Genomic DNA, 17,440 nt, shown 5'->3' on the forward strand with positions numbered 1-17,440 from the left:
TCACAACTCTTATTCACTCAACCATCATACAATTCACAAAAATGCACTTTTTTATATTATTCATCTACTACTAAACACAACATGCATGTGACTAAGCTAACAATTAAATTGTACAAACAAATTATGTGAAACATCTACCTACAATGGTAACTCAAATCACTTATTAGGCAAATTTAAAAGGGAATGGAAAGAGTTTACCATGGTGGGGTGTCTCCCACCGAGCACTTTTAGTTTAAGTCCTTAAGTTGGACATTTTGAGATGCTTATTGTCATGGTGGCTTATGTTTGTACTCATCCTTGAATCTCCAAGAATCTTTGCTCCTCAATTGGTCGACAGAATTTCCAACCATATTCATCAAACTTGGGCAAAGTTCTACCCAAGATATGAGTCCCCACAGTTGGTCTTCACATAGCGAACCGGGATCCCATATCTTGTCTTCACACCCATCCGTTAATTGAGTTTCATGGTTTTGTCGGATGAGCGGTTGACATAAAGGTGATTGGCACATAGAATTCTCTATACTCCACCAATGCTTCCTCCTAGATCCATATAAAGTAATTCTTGTCCCAACATCATCCCTATACCTTGAAGCTTTGGTCTTGATAAGCTTAACACATACTTTCCAACCACTACCCAACTCGTTTTTACGTTTAATACCACAAAGAGTTCTAAGTTGACCATCATTTTCAAGCAAACCATATTCAAGTGAGAGGTTAAAGCTTAGAGATAGAGATTTCCCCCACTTAAATGTTGTATTGGATGGTAGCTTGGGAAGGGAGACTTCCCCACACTTAGACAATGCAAGGTCTACTTCCTTGTGCTCTTCTTTGTGTATGTCCACCTCTTTGCGAGCTTCCTTGATTCCAACCTTTCCCCTTTTATCACATAGCTTGGTGTTGTCTTCAAGAACTTTGATTTCTTGCCTAATGGGAGGTGGTTCAATTTTGGATAGGAATTCATTGATGAATAAATCCATTTCTTGGTCAACCTCTTCATATTCTTCAATTTCGATATACACCATGCTAACATTTTCCTCTTGGTAGCTCTCTTTCTCATAGCTCACTAAGGGTATGGGAGGTTGTGCACACTCTTTTATACTTTCAACTCTATATCCAATGGGAGGGGATCCCATTGTAGAGAGAAATTCATCCATGATTGAATCCATTTCTTGATAAACCGCTTCCAAGTTTCCAACGATGATATGTCTTGGAGATTGCGCGCCCTCCTCAACATCAATATCAAGCTTCTTGGAAGAGTTCTCCATGATGCTACATTCCCATGGACTTTCAACATCTCCGAGATCTTCAACCACTTCTCTCCTTTCTTCAATGATTATAGGCTTCTCCAATTGTTCCAACACAAAATTGGACTCCTCCTTTTCCACCGAATTTTCCAATTTCTCCTTCATGCAAACCCCTAAAAATTATCCCCGGCAACGGCGCCATTTTGACGAATGGATTTTTGACGGTTTAGAATTTCACTAATGAAATCTCGTTGTAAAGTATAGTTTCTAAACCAATCACTAATCCTTTCATACAAAAAGTTGTTTGTCACAAGTACAAACCCCTAAAATTTATAAACCGAAGTATTTAAACCTTAAGTATGTTTTTACACTTAAGCACAGTCATGGAAGAGATAACAAAACCATGCTAATTCTTAGGCTAAATGTGACAAAAGGTTATCAAAATGTTCTAAATTCAAGGCAAAACAAACCGTCAAATTGGGGTTTGTCAATGACGTATCTGGGGAGAGGGATAAGTCTCTTTTCTTTATCGCTATTTGTTTGGGTGGGCCTTCCTTCTGCTAGGGCCTAGTCCTTCAGAAGATTCCACCAGCTGTCAAGATCTCCTTAGAGGAGATCGGGGCACCTGATGGGCGTCTCATCGTACGGACGGGACGCGATTTTGCTTGATGGATCTCTGGCTCTTATTGGGTTGGACCAGAATAAAATCCAATACCAGCCTCGGGAGAAAGAGAAGGAGACCAAGAAAAAAAGAAGGGTATAAGTCAAACAAGCCTAGAAGATATCACACTTACACTCCTTTGCGAGTCTAACAAGTTGATGTCTACAGAGAGATCTCCCACTCTGAATAGATAGCACCTCCCATGCCCATTAAAAGTAAGAAAGGGAGAAATCCATCAGACTGCGAATACCACAAAATCTACGGCCTCTCTACCAACGATTGTTACGTCATCAAAACTGTGATTGAAAAGTTAGCTAAAGATGGTCGATTGGATAAATATCTGGTGAGAAGGTTGGACAACAGTAGCAGAAGAAAGAGAGATGAAGACCGACCACAACGAACTCTTGAGAGGCATATCCATATGATTGTTGGAGGATTTATAGGAGAAAAAATTACAAAATTCTCTCATAAAAGACATCTAAAAGAGATTTATCAGATAGGGGAGGAAACTGAAATACTCGACTTGCATGCAATAACTTTTACTAGGGAGGATGCTAAGGGTGTTATGCCCGAACACAACGATCCAGTAGTAAACACGATGATCCGGTAGTAAAATTAGAGTACTTCACTAAGTTTAAACACAGAGAAAATTCCATTTTTATAATGTATATTTTCGCCTTATAGAAATTAAATAACATATACTTTAGTCGATATATATGTATTATGAATATAATAATTTTAATTTATTTTTAATATTTTAACTTGTCACAAAATTTAATTTTTTTAAATTTTTTACATGTTTTATGATTTAAGGATAAAATATCAAAAATTAAATAAAACTTATTAATTTAATAATAAATATATTTGTTACTATAATCTTTACACAATAAAAAATTTTTTAACATTTTATTGAAGTATTCGAAATGCTTTATTTTTATGTCAATAATATATTTTTTAGGTATTCAAATATTTTTTAAATATTTAAATACTCTTAATAGTAGTAGTAGAACTGGTCTAAGTAATAGAAGAAATCGTTATATGCATTTAACATATGTGCTTTTGAAATTTATCACTTTAATTTTTATTATTTAGTGTTTGTAGACTTTTGAATATGGATAGTACAGTTGTTGATTTAATTTTGAGTTTTAAATTTGTATTTTTGGACATTGAAATAATCGAATTTAATTAGGAGGAACTCAATAAAATAAGAAAAATTAATATAAAAAGCCAAAGAATTCAACAAACAAAATAACATATAATAAGAATAGTGAATAAAAAATTGTGGGTGTATTCTATAGATAGTGGAATTGTGTCGTCTGAAATATTTTGAACATCATGTTGAAATTTGTAGTAACATAAAGGGATGTCCGATAACTATTTGTTTTGGGCCCAATTGGTTTTGTTGATTTTCTATGAGAGTTACTATGGAGGTCTTCTAAAAAAGGTGGCTTAATATTTGTATTGGGCTGGTGACTTATGTAGACATGATCATGTTGATGCTAATTTTGAAAATAACATATGTGAACACACTATTTTTAAATTAATCTTTATAATTAAGATAAAAAAAATCTTAATTTAAATTAACTTATCCACATTTATTACTCTAAAAACCTTTGTTGGTACTTTCTCATATGCTCATTATTCATGTACCAAAGAGTATTACAAACCCAGTACTTAACTATAAGTCAAATAAAGAAAACAATATCACAGTCAGCAAGCCCATAAAACATTATAAATATACGTATATTATTATTAGATCATAATCACAACTTTGAATGGGCCACACCTTATTCCATGAAAAGATCTAGAACTTGAATTTTATATCACCAATTTACATGGTATTACATCTTTGAAGGACACTTATACCAGCCCCACTGTTCATCAGAAATATACTTTGTGACTTGCTTCACACTCAGGAAATTATCAAGTCCCCNNCCCAAAAAAAAAAAAAAAAAAAAAAGAAAGTATAAAAAATGAAAACAGAAAATCAGATCCATATTCTCAAATGATAAAACGGTCAAAATAGATGAATGCCGCATGTGTCTAGCATTGACTACGTTTGTGTGCTGAATCAAATCAAATTTTCAATAAAATCCAAATACTTCTGAAGTACCGCATCTGTACTTAAATAATTATTAGTCACTAAAAATGCTTAGGTCCGATTAGAGCAAGGCAAGCCTCTTACTTTGATATATATTAAAAAGGACATTCAAATTTACTTATGCAGTAGTTGAACTGAAGCGTATTTGTAAGTTGAGATTTTAAATAGAAAATAAAGGAATATAGAGAATGACTTCATGTATAAAGTAGAGTCCATTTTATTCTTTAAAACTTTTCTTTTCGTCTTCTTAACTCCGGCAATACCTCAAACGCCTAAGACACTCATAAAAATTACAATAATGTTTGGAAAATAATAAAAAAAGAGCCCAAATATTCCAAAATTATCTTATTTAGTGTTCATTCATTATCACTAGAATAATTGTGTTATTTTAGAACAAATATATAATTATAGATGTTATATATTATTGATGTTAAATTAAAAAAATAACTTTAATTTTTGCCTCCCTAGCATTACTGAAAAAATTAAGAGCATACCATTCTCCTAATTCGCGACCAAACCCACTACGTTTAATGCCACCCCATGGGGCTTGAATGAAAGTTGGTTGAGAACAGTTGATCCATACAATTCCAGCCTGAACAGCCTGCAGAAAAAGAAAAAATTGTTTAAAAAATAAAAACATAAAGTTGTATACTATTTTCAACTATTGGAATCGGATTATTTTGTTTTGTAAATATTATATTATGGTAATCTAAGAACATTCTTACCTTGGATATCCGCTCACATCTTTCTGGATCATTTGACATCACAGCTGACCCTAAGCCATAGCTGTCAAAGAACAAAGTAATTCAATTTGCCCCTAAGTGATTTTCAGCAAATTAAAAATCACCCTCACCCAAACACAATCTTAACAAATCATTATAAGATTGCAGAAAATTAAATAATGGTCATGAACTCACTGGGTATCATTTGCTAGTTCAATGGCTTCTTCCTCACTGCTAAATGTTTTGGCACAGAGCACAGGTCCAAAAACTTCCTCTCTCCAAATTTGCATTGAGGTACTCACATCAGTTATAATGGTTGGTTCAACAAAGTAACCCTTCTTTAAATTCTGCAAATGCCATCAATAATTCAGAGACAGGAAATTCTTCAAAGACATTCCCAATTGCAAGCATCGGAAGGTAATATCATACCTCAGGGCGAGACCCTCCGGTCAAAATTGTTGCACCCTCACTCTTAGCAGTTGAAATAAACTTGAGAACTTTTTGATACTGAATCAATCATACATTTCAAAATTTAGAGGATCCAAATTCCTAATAAATGCTTAAATTATTTAAATTGTTTTCAGGTTACAAGTCTAGAAAGAAATCTGAACCATAGGAACTACACAAACAATTGTCAAAGATAAATATCTGAAAAATATAGTCAACCAGGCAATAATTCCTTTCTCCTATATATTAAAACTTAATTCATTTTCAGTTTTTTCTCCTCCCTTAATTTTTCTAAATGCTACTTCAAACTCAATCACAACAACAACAACAAAGCCTTACCCCGCTAAATGGGGTCGGCTATATGGATCAAACAACGCTATCGAGCACTATCATGTATCATATCTGTAGTGAGAATTTGAAAGTTTTGTTTCTCGAAGTTGTTTAAACACTGATGTTAGACAATAGAATTCATAAGAAATTTAACAAGCCAAGTAAGAGCCAAACATAAGCAGTGTAACAGAACCAAAGAGGAACCATCACCTAAAAACAAATGTAAATGGAGAATATGACAATAAATATTTTCCTTATTTATTAAAATAAGAAGAACAGGAGGAGCCTAACATAACATACCTGAGCTTCGCTAACAATGGCGCCTAATTTGCAACCATCTTCCAAGGGATCTGAAACTTTGATGTTTTTAGCCCATTCCACAAGCCTATTCAAAAACTTTGTTGCTATATTTTCCTGAAACAATCAAAGTGTCTGTTTTAAGAAATTCAAAAAAAGAAAAAGAAAAAGGTAAACACAATTCCTACAAAGTTAGAAGACAAAATTCTACAAGAATCTACGTAAGTATCAACATTCCCATCCTCCCATTTATGAAGCAAAACCAAAACTACAACTGCTTCATGAAAATGGAGTAAAATTTATCGATTAAGCTTTTCGTAAAACCATTTATTCTACAAGTTTAAACTGTTGGGTAAAAAAACATGAATAGTTTTATATTTAACAAAACTTACATGGACAATAAGCCGAGATGTTGCACTACATATCTGACCATTGGTAAAGAAACAGCCCAGCATGGTCCATTCAGCAACTATTTAAATTAAATCATGGACAATATAAGTGATTCATAAATTAAATATCAAATTGTATATGATAGTATGTTTTAATCATGTAAGATTTTCTCATGACTCTACAATGACAAAAGATGTTCATAATAATTACGTTCTCCTTTTTAATAAACCATGACTTTCATTTTTTTGGTACACTAAAATATCAATGTATTTAAATGCAGGGAGTAACAAATCAACTATACTTGAGAAGTCACTTACCCTTATCAATGTCAACATCGTCAAAAACAATAATTGGACTTTTTCCACCAAGCTCTAGTGAAACAGGCTGCCAAGAAATCATAAATCTATATCACATGAACTTGGAAAAATAAATTTGAAAAAAAACATGTTTCCAATCTCTTCTGGGGTGTGCATTTTGCATTCTTCTTTATATATCTGAATAGGTAGAACTATTGCTTCTTAGAAATAAATACCTTGACTTGCAGAGCTGCAGCTTGCATAATTTTGCTTCCAGTTGCAGAACTTCCAGTAAAGGATATCTGTTGCAACAAATAAAAAATATCATTTACAACATAGTACCTTTACAAACTCAGCTAAATTTGCATGATATAGAAGGGGTCTACATGGGCAGGGTCGGGCTAGACCTGCACCAATCTAAATCTCATTTTTATTGGGTTATTTATAAAGATCTGAACAACAACAACAACAACAACAAAACTATCCCACTAGCTAGTGCAATGACATTATTGTACTCTATCATGTATCATGTTTATAATGAGATTGTTTACATTATATCTTTTTTGACCACCTCGTATATGATCTTGGATTTTGCTCTACATTTCGCCACCTATCTATCTTCCATCTGATCCGCCTTTCAAACTAGATGCTTTGCCAATCTTCTCCCCACATATCCAAACTACCTGAAATGAGATTCTACAATCTTTACAACAATAAGAACTACTCCAACTTCCCTCTTATATCCTTGTTCCTTATTCTGTGAGTGTTTGACAGCTCATTCATCTAAGTATCCTTGTGTCTGCCACACTAAACTCATTTTTAAGCTCACCTTTTGTTTGCCCAACACTTTGTTCCATATAACATAGCTGGTCTAATAGCAGTATGATTGTGTACTAAAAATATAAACCTTTTTTGTACATAATTAATTTTTATAATGACCTACAAACATGATCAAAAAAGAGTTAAGTTCCTCCTAAAGGTATTGGGTTAAAAGGATGGAACCCAAAAGAACACCTTGAGGAGTTGAATTTCTCTTTAGTGGGAACTATATTGATGGAAGTGGATTGGTTGGATTTGGAGTGTAAAGGTGTCATCTAGTTGAAAGAAAACCAAACTAGATGTCCCTTCACTAATGTCACATGTCAGGAGCTTTAGTTTAACGTGTGGGAATCAACTTCCTACCTTTTCAGTTAACAAGACTTGAGGTGACAGGAGTACCTAAAGATATTTTGGAAAGAGCAGTAAACCAAATATCATACTAAAACTATTGGCCAAGGGGTGTCCTCTTCATCATGGTTTTACACTATAAAAAGGACCCCAAGCCACCTCTGTAAGCAACCCTTTCATCCTCTTCTGAGAGTTTCTTTTCTGAAATCTTTTACTTCATCCTTCATCCTTCATCCTTCATCCTTCATCCTTCACTCTCACTCTTCACTTTCACCTTGATCATCTTCTTCTTCACAGATCTTGAAACCCTTTTCATCCTTTACTTCACTTTTCACCTTCACCTTCAACCAGACTTCACCTTTCACCTTCACTTTCAACCAGACTTCACTTTTCATCATTCATCCTTCACTCTCACTTTTCACTTTCACCTTGATCATCTTCTTCACAGACCTTGAAACCCTTTTCACCCTTTACTTTCGCCTTCACCTTCACTTTCACTTTTTCACCTTCACCTTCATCCTCTTCTGAGAGCTTCTCTTCTCTGTAAACCATTCATGTCCACTTTAAACAAAACTCATTCATCCTCTTGTGACATTAGTGGAGGTTTCAACACTTGTTCTCCACCTCTCTTTCTCACTATTAGTTTTTGTATTGTTTATTCGCCATTAACAGAAGTGTCTTCCTCACAAGTTTCATTACCCCTAATCTCTCACCTTAACTATTATTTTTCACTTAATCTATTTCTCACGAAATCCATCCGAATCATCTGGCGACTCCACTGGGGAGGAACACTTCGACGTGATGGCTAGAGATCAAACGAGGTATAGAACCCCCTCACCACCTCTGTTCGCGAATCTGAAGAATATGGAGGAAGACGAGAACACCCCAGTTACTTGTAGGGAGTTGACGCGTATTCTAAAAGTCAAAGGATCGTGAAGCTGAGTTGCAAGAGTTGGAAGGAAAAAGAGAAGTTGTGGGAAGCAAGATGAGAGAATATCACCGGAGACTGGCATTAACTTATGACAAGCACATTCAGTCCAGGGTGTTCCTAGAAGGAGATCTGGTACTAAAATCAGTAGACGCAGTAATGAGGAAGATGCCTTTACCAAAATGGGCTCCCAAATGGGAGGGTCCTTACATCGTTTCTGAAGTACACCCCAACGGACACTGCATCCTGCTGGACCTGGATCATGAAACAACCACCGGCCCCATCAATTTCAAGTACGTTAAGAGGTACCATGCCTAATTTCAATTTTAGGAGTTAGGATTTTAATTCCAAAAGGCTTCTTTATCAAGAGCCAATATTTATGTTATATTATTCTGCAAGCATCCTGCAATACATGAGAAAACTGCTTTAGCAATCATACACTCAAAATGTGAGTGATGCATCTTAAGAAATTTGCAGTACAAAATAGTTCCAAAAAAGTGAAGCGTCCCACCCTCCAAGCTCCTAAAAAGAGTTAAGCATAAATAGGGCAAGAAAGTTATGGGTACCTTCCTTTTTTTTTGGAACTGTTTCAAAAAAGTGAAGTGTCCCACCCTCCAAGCTCCTAAAAAGAGTCGAGTATAAATAGGGCAAGAAAGTTATGGGTACCTTCCTTTTTTTTTTGGCCTAGAAAAAAATGGCTACTGCTTTTCTTAAAATCATACACTCTCCCTGCAAAAAAAAATTAATTAAAATAAATTATTTTTATTTTTAAATATATATTTATGGTTACAAATGAACATTGCTCATAATTTTAATTCAATTTCTTTTTTATTTGTGACTTCGTTGGAAACGTATACAAATGAGGATATAACATCCAAAGTTGTAAGAAGAAAGATCTTTATCAAAGAATCCCTATAGCTAACTCCAAAATTAGCAACCCAATATACATGGAGCTGAGACGGGTTAAGACAAAAACAAGAAAAGAAGAAAAAGGGTCTTACCAAATAAAAAGAACAGAGCGAAGTTGAATGTGGGAGTGTCCTTTACCCTAAGAAAAACTCCCAATAGTTGAAGAAGATAGAGGATTTGGATGGTGGTGGTGATAGCAGTGATGATACTGCGCTGTGTAAAAAATGCCCTAGCAGATATGATGAGGAACACCTCTCCCCTACTCTTCCAGGTGTTCTCTCTCCTTATGTGTCTCTCCAAATTCAGGTACTCAAATTTAAAACGCGTCCAATTAAAAGGGTAAGAGTTTCTCCCCTTCTTATTTCCTTATATATTAAAATATTATATTAAATCAAATCATCCCTCTTTTTTCATACAAATAAATTATGAATATATTTATTTACTAATCTTATTTATTTATTTATTTTATTAATATTTAAAATATTTGCACAATAACATTCTTTTATTCATTTTTTTATGAGTACATAATTATATTCATATTACACAGAAATATTTATATTTAAATATTATAATATTTACAAATACATATTTCATTATGACAAAAAATCAATAAAAGAGGGGAGATTTGATTCCTTAGAGTTATGATATATTAATAAAAAAAACTTATTCTTGTTCTGTGAGTACAAAAAAGTTTAATGCAGCTTGAGGGAATACTTTGTACCCTCAAAGACTGCATGGGGGCATATGATTGTGTACTAAAAATATAAACCTTTTTTGTACATAATTAATTTTTATAATGACCTACAAACATGGTCAAAAAAGAGTTAAGTTCCTCTTAAAGGTATTGGGCTTAAAGGATGGAACCCAAAAGAACACATTGAGGAGTTGAATTTCTCTTTAGTGGGAACTATATTGATGGAAGTGGATTGGTTGAATTTGGAGTGTAAAGGTGTCATCTAGTTGAAAGAAAACCAAACTAGATGTCCCTTCACTAATGTCACATGTCAGGAGCTTTAGTTTAACGTGTGGGAATCAACTTCCTACCTTTTCAGTTGACAAGACTTTAGTGACAGGAGTACCTAAAGATATTTTGGAAAGAGCAGTAAACCAAATATCATACTAAAACTATTGGCCAAGGGGTGTCCTCTTCATCATGGTTTTACACTATAAAAAGGATCCCAAGCCACCTCTGTAAGCAACCCTTTCATCCTCTTCTGAGAGCTTCTTTTCTGAAATCTTTTACTTCATCCTTCATCCTTCATCCTTCATCCTTCACTCTCACTCTTCACTTTCACCTTGATCATCTTCTTCTTCACAAATCTTGAAACCTTTTTCATCCTTTACTTCACTTTTCACCTTCACCTTCAACCAGACTTCACCTTTCACCTTCACTTACAACCAGACTTCACTTTTCATCATTCATCCTTCACTCTCACTTTTCACTTTTCACTTTCACCTTGATCATCTTCTTCACAGACCTTGAAACCCTTTTCACCCTTTACTTTCGCCTTCACCTTCACTTTCACTTTTTCACCTTCACCTTCATCCTCTTCTGAGAGCTTCTCTTCTCTGTAAACCATTCCTGTCCACTTTAAACAAAACTCATTCATCCTCTTGTGACATTAGTGGAGGTCTCAACACTTGTTCTCCACCTCTCTTCCTCACTATTAGTTCTTGTATTGTTTATTCGCCATTAACAGAAGTGTCTTCCTCACAAGTTTACTTACCCCTAATCTCTCACCTTAACTATTATTTTTTACTTAATCTATTTCTCACGAAACCCACCCGAATCACAGTATGACAAAATTTACTCTTAAGTAATAAATGTACTTTTTTGTCACATAAAAAACTAGAAACAATCCGCTACTTTAACCAGTTTACTTGAATCCCATGTTTTACACCATTCTTGATTTCTCCACCATCCATTATAATACACCAAAGATACTTAAATCTCTTTACTTGTGGTAGGATGTTTTCTCCAATTTTTGCTTTTGTGTTAGTGTTTCCCCTCCTCCTGCGACCTTTCATTCCATATTATGTCTTAATACAGTTTTTGTGCAAACCATACACTTCTAAAGCTTCTCCCCACAAATCTAGTTTCTAAATAAAATCTTCTCTTGATTCTCCCAAAATGATGATGTCATCAGCAAAAAGCATGCACTATGGTACAAGTTCTTGGATATGCTAGGTGAACACTTCCAAACCAATTTGAATTGGACCATATTAGTTTGATATTAAATCAATATATATATAAGTTTAGACATTTTAAAATCAGATATAAAATTAAAACTAAAATATGTTATACAATACTAATACCAAAAATTATTTATTAAATAGAATATACTTTTGAAAGAAATATATAATTTTGGACTAAGACAAGCCTATCCAAATTGTGACCCATATCAGACCCAAATATTGTGCGGGATTAATAATACAAACTTAAACTTGACTTTATAGCTACATATAAATTTTTGGGCTAGACCGGATCTTGAACACACATAAAATTGCATTAGCTGCTAATGTAAGCTAATAAGTAATAACTGAAACTCAATCTCACCTTGTCTACATCAGGATGTGAAGCCAAAGGAGCCCCGGCTTCAGTGCCTAATCCAGTGATCACGTTTAACACCCCTGCTGGAAGACCTACTTCTTTGCATATTTCGGCCAACTCCAAACATGTCCTAAAATCGTAAATAATAATACAACATGAGAAGAAAGCCCAATAAAGAATCAAGTTAGTGATAGTTGAGATTTGTGAGAATTGAATTGAGATCATACACAGATGCCAGTTCAGATGGCTTCAATACTGCAGTACAACCAGCAGCCAGAGCAGCACCAACTTTCCATGCCGCCATTAGCAATGGATAGTTCCTATTACAAAAGATTTAACTCATCATTTCATTTTTCATTCAAGACATCAATTACCAGTGAATAAATGCTCAATTTAATCTTTATATTTCAGCATAAGTCATTGAAGTGTCACGTGGCACACTGGCGATGATGCGTGGCATGCGACGTCACTAACACACAAACGATTTTAAGATGGAAAAGAGCTTAAGGGACTAATTTTAACTAAGTTTTGAAGACTAAAATGACAAAAATTATTGACTAAAGTGACTACTAAGCTGAAAATTAAATATTTTCTATTTATTAGGATTCAGTTGTTAGAAAAATAAACTACAAGAGAACTGAAAGTGAAACTGTGATTATATTTACAATATATTTATTGTAAAGGAGGTAGAGTAGCTTGTTCAGCAAGCTACTATAGCAATTTCAAGTACTAGTTTCCATGTTACAACTGCCACTAACTGAATTACAACCATCACAGTCCAAGTGTATTTTAATCTTAGTGTACTCTGGCATCTCATATCTACACAATTATAAATGATATGGATGTCAAGTGACTAACTGACTAACTGAGGCTGTAAATGAAATGATTACCTATGTAATAAACCGTAACAAGGATCAAATTTCTGATTAATTTTACAGCACTAGGTGCTCAATTGAATATTTTTTTTACCATATTCAATTAAACTGAAAATGATTTTGGAAAGTCCAAAACCATTTCACAACTAAATTGGCAGGGGTATCCAATTTTCCACGTGTTTCATGAGCCAAAGTCAAAAACTAATATTCACAAAATTTATATTGGAGAAACAACAAAAATCGTATATAACTTTATGTAGCAATTTTTTGAAAAAATATAATAGGAAATTAAAATGAAGGAGCAAGAGATACCATGGAGTAATCAACGCAACAACACCAATTGGCTCCTTGATCACATAACTCTTGAAGTTCTCCATAGGAAGAGACACATGTGCCTTTTGCTTTGCATCCAACCCTTCAGCAAGTTCAGCATAGTAGCTAAAACAACCAATAACATCATCCTACAACACAAAAATAAAAAGTAAAATTCCCGACAACAAAATGAAATAAATGAGTGAAGTACCAAATTTAAGTAGAAATGTGAGTCGCAAAATTACCCATATTTTAGATAAATTTGACAAATGAATAAAATTTTGTGGGTATGTTATAGCATTTCTTGGAACATTGGTTGAGTTGTCTTCTTATGATTTCAAGATTGTGGATTCAAGCCATGGAGTCAGACACTAATGTAATTATTGCATTATCACGAGATGCTTGTGCACTGGACTTCCCTATAGCATTTTTATTATAGCATGTGAATTTTTGTCCTTTAATTTCATGGGTATAGTGATTTTATTACTTCTCTCTGTAGTTGAAAACACATCAATCATTGTTTGTTTGCCAGTTTGTCAAATATTACCATGTCGGCTGCTGCTTCATCAAGCGGTTTCCCATTATCAGTAGCTTCAAGCTTTGCAAGCTCATCCTTTTTCTCCGTTATCTGTCACAAACAAAAGTGAGTTCTCATGAAATCCATAGATTACAAGTTACAACATGGGTCAATCACACTATTAACAAGAATTAATTCTCTTATTCTCACACATCAAATCTTACCCTTCACCATCACCCCACGCTCTGCTTATTGTATCAATTAGCTAAGCAATTAATAAGAAATTATTACTTTGTTAGATTGTCTCATAAAAAGAATGTGATAATAAGTAATTTAATATTAACACAATAAAGTAATTCGCTTATTGCTGTCTTGAGTCTTCCACTTTAACTATGTTTTTAATCCAACAACTTAAGTAGTTCTAGCAATAAAAATGTTAAAAATGAGCACGTTTTCCTTGCTTCCAAAAAGCCAAAGATTGACTCATCCTTGGCATGGTTGGTAAGATCTAACCCTGAGACAATAAAAAAAGTAGACACGATTTTGAGAAAATGTTTAGGTGATATTTAAAATTCTAGGCGTGAATTAATTTAGTTCCTAAAATTTAGAAAATAACATCATTTATTTTTGAAATCTTATGGACTAAATTGATTCATATTAAATTTCAGAAGACTTTATTGGTTCATACCCCAAAATTTTTCAATAACAAAAATAGTGAAAACAAAAAACATTGCAAGATGCAACCTTTGCAGCAATGGCTCTAAGATATGTAGCACGAAGAGAGCCAGAAGCCGTTGACCAATCTTTTCCCTTGTTCCGAGACAGTGCTCTTCTTGCAGCATCCACCGCAAGTTCCACATCTTCCTTAGTAGCTGCTGGGATATCCCCTGAAATAACAATTTAATTTGCATTATTTGCCACAAAAGTTATACAAATGATTATTACGATGATGCTATCTTACATTATGCCTATATGCCTATATGTGATTATTGATATAATATATAATAAACAAAAAATGAGTAAAGTGATAAAATAAAAAATTAATTACTTTTGACTTTATAATTTTTTATTGTTTGTGAGTTTTATCGTCTTAATTTAAGAATGATTGGCTATTTATTTTTTTATTTTACTCATTTTCATTTAGAATTTGATCCAAAAAGTGATATTTTTTTAATTTTTCACAATACAAAAGATTAATCCGTCATGGATTGGAGCTGTATTTATTTGTTATTAATTAATGATACTTTAGTAAAAAAATTGTAATTTATTCTTGATCTTAAAATTCCTTAAAGGGAAACAAACCTATGATGAGTTCAGTGGAAGGGTTGATGATTGGAATTCGGTTGTTGAGGAGAGGGGCTTTCCACTCTCCATCTATGAAGAGCTCTCTTCTTGGTGTTGAGATCGCCATTTTCTTCCTTGCTTTCTTTCCCCCACTCTTATCTGTCTCTGTTTCTAATAACTAGCTTCTTGGAAACGGATCAATAATAATGATTGTTGACGATATTAATATATTATATTTAATAAGGAGATTGAAGATACGTCATGTAATGTGATCATGTTCATGGTGGTGGACACCTTAGCTTGTATCTTTTTCTTTTCTTTTCTTTGTTTTTTAGTGGTCCTCTTCTTTGTACTCTTTTAGTTTCTTTTCAAATATTTTCTTTGTTGAGTTTGGAATAGAAATTAAAATGGATAAAACTTCTTTAACGCGGAAAAATTAATAAAGTAATATTTTAATTATTTTTAAATTAAGATAATAAAAATTATAAATTTAAAGATAATTAAAATATTATTATATTATTTTATCAAATTTTTTATTTTAATTTTTTTTTATTAAAATAACTATGATGATAAATATAATTATTTTTTGAAACGGATAATTCTGTTAAGATGAAGAACACATTACATCAAAAAGTCCCAAATTAGTTATATTATTGGAGCCTCTTCCTAACCATGTTAAATTTGGTTGGGTTAGAACTAATTTGGCCAAACACTAAAGCATGTGCTCCTTGATTCCCATCCCTCTTTACATGTGATGATAATTAAAATTGTTTAAATTTTCTCAACAGATTTTTACAATTGGACACTATCAATCCAAAATAATTGCTGTAACAACACTCCAGGACCAACTTCAGCCCCAAATAAGATAGTTGGGACCTCTCATATCTCCCCCTCATAACTCCTAATATAGTTGAGTTTATTTTGTTATTTGATGTGTGTGTCAACTTATCCATGTACCAAAAGTGAAAGCAAAAATACCATTCCAAAATTTTATAAAAATAATGTTAGGGAGGTTATTTAAAATTATCTCATATATATAATATAACATATATAATTTTATACACATAACATTTATAATTACATCTAAAATTATATAATTATTCTAACAATAATTAATAAATATTAAATAAGATAATTTTAAATTTATTGTGTCTTAAACATTATTAATTTTATAAATACCTTTCCAACATTTCCTGGACCTAAACTAGCCAATCCAACAATCTGTCAGGGAAAACACATAGCCTATGATCAAGAGGATCAATCTTAAAAAGCTTTTCATGATTTAAAACGGTTACTTCTTCGCCAAAGTCTCCTAAAGACTTGGGAAAATGATGGGGATGAGCTCATAAAGAGAAGTAATCAGCTTACCAAGTTATGATCTAATATTCTACACTCAAATTTTCAAAGCCTTTATTTGATTCTAAAATCTTTTAATTTAGGCATCAAAACCCCTTCAGATTCCTTTGATTCCGTAGGATTCAATTCACCGTCTAGGTACATCTTGAACATTGACATGGCAGGAGCTTCAGAGAACCATCCAAATTCAGATCTCCATTCCAACCAATCCCTCCAAACATTGTTCAGATGTAAGTGACGTTAGGTCATGCTTACAACAATTTCTAGACCACCCAAGGTCAGAAAGCAACTGACCTCTTAATACCTCTTAGATGATGACTAACTTGATCATCAGAGTCTCGAAGATTTACCCGGATAGTTATTGCTAAACAGATTGCATATTTTTATTAGCTACTATAAAGGATTATCTTTCTACGAACTTCTCATTTGGCTGTGTTGTTGGTGTTGCTGAGGAGCTACGAAACAAATCAGAGGAAGAAAGAGCCACAGTCATTGTACTACTACTTGTACAATGTTGTGGTCACTTGTCAATGCTTGAGTCGTCTTGTTGTTGCCATTATCCCTCTGTGTCTGGCCTGAGCTGCTATTGCCTTGCTGCCGTGGAAGAAGAGGAATTTCTTAATGCCGTTAATAAATCTTTTGCTTGTTAAAATATTCTTTTTGTTTGATATAGTTTTCTGATTTATAGCTCATTAAATAACAATGGTATTCATCGTACTTATGCTAAAGATTCTTTTAAAATTGGTTTTTAAAAGATCAAATTCATCTTTAAAAAATTTTAAACTAGTCACGTTCGTTCGTTAAGTGATAATATCTAACAATACCCATTTGATACTTGACTTTCTAAAAATTCATTCCTAACTACATAAGTTCTATTTCCAAGAAATACAATACTGTTAGGTGTGTATTATTTTGTCACTTAATGAGTTAGGCCAACAATTATTAACCACATCAGTTCTAGAAGTGCGAAAAAAAAATTAAATGGATTAATTTAAAATTTTTAAAAAATAAATTTATTTGATAAATCTTGTAAGAATCAATTTAGGGAATAAA

The 17,440-nt window shown here is 33.2% G+C and overlaps 1 protein-coding gene across 2 annotated transcripts; it reads right to left on the bottom strand.

The window, feature by feature from the left end:
* On the bottom strand, nucleotides 3,480–15,276 carry LOC107643930 (betaine aldehyde dehydrogenase 1, chloroplastic). 2 transcript variants are annotated; one of them, XM_021124347.1, is made up of 16 exons: nucleotides 15,050–15,276; nucleotides 14,492–14,634; nucleotides 13,778–13,858; nucleotides 13,231–13,379; nucleotides 12,271–12,363; nucleotides 12,050–12,173; nucleotides 8,794–8,838; nucleotides 6,725–6,790; nucleotides 6,510–6,576; nucleotides 6,195–6,271; nucleotides 5,806–5,919; nucleotides 5,158–5,235; nucleotides 4,924–5,075; nucleotides 4,732–4,792; nucleotides 4,502–4,607; nucleotides 3,480–3,838 (listed from the first exon to the last, which is right to left on the bottom strand). In XM_021124347.1, exons 1-16 carry the CDS (start codon nucleotides 15,156–15,158, stop codon nucleotides 3,747–3,749), a joined length of 1,557 nt encoding a protein of 518 aa, XP_020980006.1. In that variant the 5' UTR covers nucleotides 15,159–15,276; the 3' UTR covers nucleotides 3,480–3,746. The 2 variants fall into 2 exon arrangements, with proteins under 2 accessions (XP_020980006.1, XP_016203175.1); XM_016347689.2 differs by lacking the exon at nucleotides 8,794–8,838 and having other exon boundaries at nucleotides 15,050–15,269.

Source organism: Arachis ipaensis, chromosome B05 (assembly GCF_000816755.2).
Source record: "Arachis ipaensis cultivar K30076 chromosome B05, Araip1.1, whole genome shotgun sequence".
In the NCBI taxonomy this organism is placed as follows: Eukaryota; Viridiplantae; Streptophyta; class Magnoliopsida; order Fabales; family Fabaceae; genus Arachis; species Arachis ipaensis.